This window comes from Vigna angularis, chromosome 2, assembly GCF_016808095.1.
Source record: "Vigna angularis cultivar LongXiaoDou No.4 chromosome 2, ASM1680809v1, whole genome shotgun sequence".
Classification (NCBI taxonomy): domain Eukaryota; kingdom Viridiplantae; phylum Streptophyta; class Magnoliopsida; order Fabales; family Fabaceae; genus Vigna; species Vigna angularis.
Window position 1 is genome coordinate 29,823,080 of NC_068971.1, and position 8,121 is coordinate 29,831,200.

General features: G+C 43.8%; 1 protein-coding gene across 1 annotated transcript; it reads left to right on the forward strand.

The window, feature by feature from the left end:
• The first annotated feature begins 1,968 nt into the window (after positions 1-1,968).
• Positions 1,969-2,685, forward strand: LOC108327476 (uncharacterized). Its single transcript, XM_017561172.1, has one exon. The coding sequence runs from the start codon at positions 1,969-1,971 to the stop codon at positions 2,683-2,685; it is 717 nt and encodes a 238-aa protein (XP_017416661.1).
• Positions 2,686-8,121: the final 5,436 nt, after the last annotated feature.

The following is an 8,121-nucleotide window of genomic DNA, read 5'->3' on the forward strand; positions in this document are numbered from 1 at the left end:
TGATGATGAAATGGACGGAAATGCACCCCAATAATTTCCTCATGCACCTCTATTTTTTTAAATGTCTATTTTATCCTTTTTATTTTATAACTTTCAACCTCCATTAATCTTCATTGTGCCCTCCTCAGTGAGTTCACGTTTGGATGTTTTTGGAGAAAAGTTTAATAGTTTGTTTTGATTAAGTGCTATACAAACAATAAAGTACAAGATGCGATTAAACTATAATTTTTTAGACCATGTTTTCTTTCATATCAAATCATGTAAGATGCAAATGTTATCTATTAGGCGATGCAAATGTCATATCTATTAGGCGATGCAAAATTGTGTAGTCCTTTTTACCTTTGACAAGCAAAGTGTTTGCTTAGATGACAAGTGTATAACCTTAAATTAATATAATATTCACAAATATAGTTATTGTATCCGTAGGGACCGGACAGCGTATAGACCGGACGTCTGTATGGCCAATGACTACCTAATTACGCGATTTTGTCACTCGTCATCCGGAGGGGCCGAGCAGCGTATAGACCGAACGTCTGTATGGCCAGTGATTACCCAATCACGCAACTTTGTCGCTCGTAATCCGGATGAACAACAACTCATATATATGAGCCGGCCGACTGTAAGACCAAATATCAGGAGGCCGACTGACCCTACTGCCAGTTGACCAGATTAGGATTAAGATTAAGGTAAGTAGCTGCTAAAAGCTATTGGGCCAAAGTTGGGCTGTGATTAACTTTTTACTAATTCCAAGCCCATAACAAAAACTATAAATACAGGTCAAAGGTGAGTGGTAGGAAGGGGCATTTACTGCACATTTATTATTGTTCTATTGAAAACGCCATTGCTCTCAAACTGACTTTGGCATCGAAGAATCTTTGGCAGGTCTCCCCACCCGCACGTAGAGGAGTGAAACGAAGAGTAGGAAGCGAGACCGGACGACCGAGAGACTGGAAGAGAGAAACGTGGAGGTATTAGACGACTCAGCCCCTACAACCGAAACATTTGGCGCCCACCGTGGGGCCGAGTTGCTTTTCAAACTCAATGGTGACCACGAGAAACATGAGCATGGACGATCCAGTGGAGATGATTAGAATGTTACAGCAGAAGATGGACGAGATGCAGCAACACCATGAGGACGAACTTGTGACCGTCAAGGCCGAGTGTGAGGCACGGATAGCCCGAGAGGTCGTTGGAAGGGAAGGCGAGGAAGAATGGGCGAAGGAAAAGGGAAAAGCCGCCGCAGAGGATCAGGCCGAGCATAATAGCAGACACGATAAGACTTGGAAGCCGACGGAGTTCGAGGCCGAAGGGAGTAAAGCCAAATCGATACACGCGGAAAGCGCCGCGGAGGATAGACGGATGGTGGTGAAGCCTGAGCCTTCGTCCACATTATTACTCCCCTTTGTCCAAGCAATCATGGATGTCCAGATATCTGAACAGTTCGTTCCGCCACAATTTAAGACGTATGACGGGACCACGGATCTCGAGGCCCACATCAAAACTTTCTCGAACGCGATGGCGTTCAGGACAAGCAATGATGCTATCTGGTGTCGGGCATTTTCATTGTCATTAGAAGGAGAAGAGCTCGAATTGTTCAATTCTCTTCCCCCCAATTCTATAGAGAATTTCACCGGCTTACAACGCCTATTCAACCGGCAGTTTGCCGCTAACAGTACTCAGGACCTGACCATTTTCGAGCTGGTCACCCTGAAGCAGGGCAAGGAAGAAATGCTGAGAGCGTTTATGGATCATTATCAGAAGACCGTGCGGCGAGTGAAGGGATTGAGCCTAGAACTTACCCTACATTACATCCTCCCCGCCCTCAAGCCAGGACCGTTTAAGGACAGCGTCTATCGATGGGCCCCCAAAACTATGAAAGAGTTGAGGAAGAGGGCGGCGGACGAAATCAGGGTGGAAGAAATGAAGCTGTCGTACAAAAAAGAGAGTTAGGAGCACAGGGGGGAAAAGATGGACGGGGGGAAATCGAGCGCTTCGGCAGGAAAACCGGGCGGTCTCAAACAGAGAGAACCACGTCGAGGACCCCGTTTCCAACAATACACCCCCTTGAACGCCCCTAGGGAGAAGATCCTCCGAGAAGTGCTAAGTGCGGAATTGCTCCCTAAACCCATGAAGCGACCTACTCCGTCAGGCGCGGACGGAAGCAAACACTGTGTATACCACAAGAACATGGGTCATACTACGGAAGAGTACGTGACCCTAAAGGACAAAGTTGTAGAGCTAATCCGGACGGGACAACTGAAAAAATACGTTCGAGTTGACCGTCCTCCGGTACCCGGAGAGCGACCTAGCCCGCGGCAGGCCTATAGGCACGACAAATCTAGAAACAATCGGACTGATCGTCCATGCTCGGAGCAGCGACGAAGCAAAAGCCGCAATAGAAGTCGTGATCTTCCTTTGCGGGGACACATCAACACCATATCAGGAGGTTTCGCCGGGAAAGGGTCATCCTCGTCCGCCCGAAAACGCCATGTGCGGGCTCTGCAATCCGTTTACTCAGTGGACAAGCTCCAGCGTACGATGCCACCTATCACGTTTTCGGACGACGACTTCCATGCCCCTGATCCCGACCAAGACGACCCGATGGTGATAACAGCGGAGATCGCCCGGTACGGTGTAAGTAAAGTCCTGGTGGATCAGGGAAGTTCGACTAACATCCTCTACTGAAAAACCTTCCAACAGATGGATATATCGGAGGACCTCATCATCCCTTATAACGGGCAAATAGTAGGTTTCTTGGGTGAAAGGGTAGACACCCGGGGATATGTGGAACTGCGCACTAGGTTGGGAGCTGGGCGGTCTAGCGAGGAGAAGAGGGTCCGGTATTTGCTGGTAGAAGCTAACACCTCGTACAATGTGTTGCTTGGCCAACCGTGCCTCAATGCTTTTGGAGCGATTGTTTCCACTCCCCACTTCACTATGAAATACCCCTCGGAAAAAGGGACCATATGCACTGTCCGAGCGGATCAGAAGACAGCCATGGAGTGCTACGCCGTAGGCCTTAATCTTTACACACGACAAGTGAAGAGAAGAACGACCGATTCCGAAGTAGCCATGGTTGACCTTGATCCAAGGACAAACACGAAGGAACCTATAGGAGAAACACAGTTCGTCCTAATAGGGAAGGACCCTTCCCAAATCACCACCATGGCGCGGGGCTTGGAGCCCGAATTAGAAAAGGAAATTAGGTCGCTCCTATGGAAGAACCGAGACTTGTTCGCGTGGACAGCGGCCGACATGCCGGGGATTCACCCCTCGGTCATGTCCCAAAAATTGGAATTGTTTAAAGGAGCCCGCCCGGTGGCACAGAAAAAACGCCGAATGGGCGAAGAGAAAAGGAAAGCTGTGGAAGAAGAGGTGGGTAAACTAAGAGAAGCCAGTTTCGTCAGGCAGGTTACCTACACCACTTGTCTAGCCAATGTGGTAATGGTAAAAAAGACCAGCGGAAAGTGGCGCATGTGCACTGACTACACCGACCTGAATAAGGCCTGCCCAAAGGACTCATACCCCTTACCAAGCATAGACGCTTTGGTAGACGGCGCCTCCGGTCATCGGATGTTGAGCTTCCTAGACGCTTACTCGGGGTACAACCAAATACTTATGTACGGGTCAGACCAGGAGAAGACGACCTTCATCACTGAGAGGGCGAACTTCTATTATGAAGTAATGCCTTTCGGCTTGAAGAACGCCGGAGCCACCTATCAACGCTTGATGGATAAGATTTTCAGGGAACAGATCGACCGTAGCATGGACGCCTACGTAGACGACATGGTTGTTCGCTTGACGGACGGCGTGGGTCACGTAAAGGACTTGGAGGAGGTGTTTCACCAAGTCAGGAAGTTCGGGATGCGGCTAAACCCGGCCAAATGCACATTCGGAGTGGTTGTTGGAAAATTCCTAGGTTTCATGCTTACATCCCGGGGGATTGAAGCTAACCTTGACAAATGCGAAGCCGTATTGCAAATGCAAAGCCCAGCCACTCTTAAGGAGATTCAAAGACTTGTCGGCCGGCTCACGACCTTATCACGATTCATCCCGAGGCTGGTCGAAAGGGTCAGACCTGTCTTGCGGAAGATGAGAAAGGGATCTGGCGCCGTATGGGATACTGAATGTGAGCAGGCATTTCAAGACGTCAAGACCATCCTGCTGAATCCACTAGTGATGAACCGTCCCACGCCGGGAGAAGATCTGCAAATCTTTTTGGGCGTATCGAAGTCGGCCATCAACGCCGTGCTAACGCAAGAGCGGCCCGAGCCAAGGCTCGTATACTTCATCAGCCGCACCCTTATGGACGCCAAAACTCACTATCAACAAGTGGAAAAGGTGGCATTGCCTTTGTTAAACGCATCCAGAAGGCTCCGACCGTACTTCCAAAGTCACTAGGTGATCTTCAGAAAATCCCAATTTCTAAAATCCTTAGGAAACCAGATCTGGCGGGGCGCATGGTGGCTTGGGCGGTGGAACTAACGGAGTTTGGCCTACGCTACGAACCCAGGGGATTGATCAAGGGTCAACACTTGGCTGATTTTGCGGCGGAGTTACCCCACACAATCCAAGATGAGTGGAGCCTGTACGTCGATGGAGCTTTCGGGAGATCGATAAGTGGCCGGACAGATTCCCAATTGGTCGTAGGCCAGATGAACGACAATTTCCAAGTGAAAGAGGAACAATTGATGAGTCGACATTCAACACATCCCCCGTGAAGATAATACCCGGGCGGATGTGCTATCCGGGGGTTAATGTCTGATACCACTTGTAACGCCCCAGCAACTTAAGAGAATATTGACTGCCCCCACACATCACCACGAGGCTTTCCAATGAGTTTTGTCCTCACTCGCACACTTTCTGGAAAAACTTCCCAGAAGGTCACCCATCCCTAAATTACTCTAGGCTAAGCACGCTTAACCATGAAGTTCTTATGAGTTAGGCTACCGAAAAGCAAATGCATTTGGTGATATAAGTAGCCAAATCAATCCCTTTAAGATATCCTTCAACTGTATAGTCTCATACATATACAGTCTCTAGATCCCTCTCATTCCGGTGTATGTTTGATTTATCCATGTGTGCCTTCCACTCGAAGCCTGCCAGGAGCAGCTCCTTGTTTGTGCCCCTTGCACCTCATGCCTCTTGCACCGGCGATCACTCCCCGCCCTCGTTAGTGCCCGTGTGTCACAGAGGAGACGCGACGAGTGCAACGGTAGTGGCGCAGCGAGGGAGGTGTTTCATTATGGTAGGAAAAATGTTAGTCGAGGGAGGAAGAAAAAAAGTTCGCGTGAAGAAAACTGTTTGCGTTTCTGGAAATGTAGTCCTATAAAAGGATATTACCTCTTTTCCTTTACTTAACTAAGGCAATACAACGCTACTACCTTGGTTGTCATTGCAACCGATGGCTAAATGTTTCAGAAAATGGCAATTTTCAAAATAATTCCAAACTATACGAATCGGTTCGCAATTAACCCGAAGCAGAAACACCCTATGACATCGGTTGACATTACATGAAATTGGAACATTCAGTTCTAAAGTTGCAGTTTTCTGGTAGGACATACTGCCTTAGTTTTGCGAAGAACCGAGGCAATATGTCTTCTTTAGAACCCAATCAGTAAATATCAGTGGTAGCAGAGGGATTTGGTAGGGCTAGCTGGGTTATATGACTCGGTTCCCCCTGGAAACCGATGCAATATCCCCCTTCCGAGAAAGGCGTTAGCTAATAGGTCTGAGTTAATTGCTTTTTGCAAGGTTATATGCCTCGGTTCTCCTTTGAAACCGAGGCAATATCCCCCTTATCGAAAAGGTGTCTGGTGAAAGGTCTGACTTAGGTGTTTTCTACAGTATTTTATGCCTCGATTGGTGAGACAACTGAGGCAGTATATCCTTTAGGCATTGGTTCAAGAAGAACTAAGGCATATAGTTTCAAAAAAACTACAGAATTGCCACTGCGTTTTGATATGCTTTGATTTTTCTGAAACCGAAGCGTAATGTGCGAGTTAAAACCCTCTTTGTTTACTAGTGTTAGTATTATCAAAGATAAGATCAGAAGGTACCTCTAAAGAGTCAAGCCGAACCTGAGGAGAATATTGAGCCACTTAGTTATGATTAGAAGACACTATATTATCCAAAAAAGAAGTGTACATAATTAGGATTGGTTCACTTCCTTCAGAATGATCCTCACATGATAATTTATCTTCACGATATAATTTTATATCTGAGATATCAAACATACTAAGATCATGATTATGCACTTCACTTTCATTGTCTTCCTAAAGTGTAGAATCAACATAAACAAATTTATGCTCATTAAATGTCACATCCATAGAGATATAAAATTTCTTTGATAGTGGATTGTAAGCACGATAACCTTTTTGAGTTGATTCATACCCAACAAAAACACATTTGATAACTCATTCTTCAAGCTTTGTATGTTGATTTTGGTGTAAGTGAACATATATAACACATCCAAAAACATGAGGGGGTAAATAAACTATAGAAGGAAGGATACAATGATCGAACAAAACATTTAAAGGCCTTCAAAAGTTAAGCACACTAGAAGGGGTTCGATTAATTAAATAAAATGTAGAGCTCACAACCTCATCCTATAAATCCAATGAGACATTACCATATATCAAAAGTGATCTTATCACCTCTAATATATGTCTATTTTCCTCTCAGTTGTTACCAATGAGAATCATTGATGCTTTGAAGAGATTTTGATGATGATGCACTTGAAGCCTTGAAGAATTATTTACATACATTATTAAAGCACTTTTGTAAAGAACTTTGTACTAGACTTTTATTTTCACTTGTAAACCATTAAGAGTCTTGTAACTTGCTCTTTAGTATAACTTACTTGCGGCAATAATCGATTACCCTGGGGGATAATTGATTATCATGTGTAGAATGAGAAAACACTTCAATTCAGGATAATCAATTATTTCTCAAGATAATCGATTATCACCAAATGTTATAATTGACTAGGGTTCGCCAATAATAGATTATCAATAGTGATAGTCGATTATCATTACTTTGAAAACCTTATAACGGTAAAAAATAATTGATTATCACTTTTGGTAATCGATTATTATTGGCAGTTGAGAAATGTCTTTTCAGTTTTTGACCATGCTCGAACCTTGGGCTATAAATAGAGTTCTCAACAACTCTAAGAAAAATACCTAAACTATTACAAAGTACAAAATTTGTTCCAAAGAAGCTCTAAGTGTTTAATATCAAGTGCTTGAAGATGGAGAAGTTAATCTTAGTATGTCTAAGGTGGAAGCGATTCTCTACCAAGCTGATTCAAGCTATTTACATATCATCATGTGTCGAAGGAAGGTGCTGCTATAATCTCTTATCAGTTAAGAGAGGTGTTTTCTACTTGATATTTTTTTCACTTGTCTTGTATTATTGAACTATCTTTAATGAAAAGTTAATCACTTCTTTTAGAGTGATTAACAACTGGACATAGAATCTTTTGATTCAAACCAATATAAAAATTGTCTGTGTGAATCTTCTCATCCTTTCTCTACTTTATTTTATTCTCTTTGAAGAAACTTTTTAAAGGGAAAACGAAGTTTTTAGTAGAACTAATTCACCCCTCTCCTCTTAGTTTGTGTTTGAACACAAGTATAAGCTTTTCGCTGCGCGATACCAGTTTCTACACCAACCACTCTATTTTGTTGTGATGTATAAAGACATGTAGTTTGATGCAAGATCCAGTTAGAGTTCATGAACTCTATTAATTCAGTTTTAAAATATTCTCCTCAATTGTCTGATCGAATTACCTTAATAGATGTGTTAAATTGTGTAACGATCATATCATGGAAGGAAGGAACCACATCACACACGTCACTTTTATGTTTAGGCAAAAACACCCAAGTTACCCTAGTACAATCATCAACAAAGCTAATAAACCATTTTTTTTTCCATTATGTGTAGGTTGTGGAGTAGGACCTCAAACATGTGTGTAAATTAACGAAAAAGAAAAATCAGTGTTTTTTATTGCTTAAAGGAAACACAACACGATGAGTTTTTGTCATAACACAAGTTTCATAAAGAAAATCAGAAATATTGCATTTATGAAATAATGATGGAAATAATTTTTTTAAATAA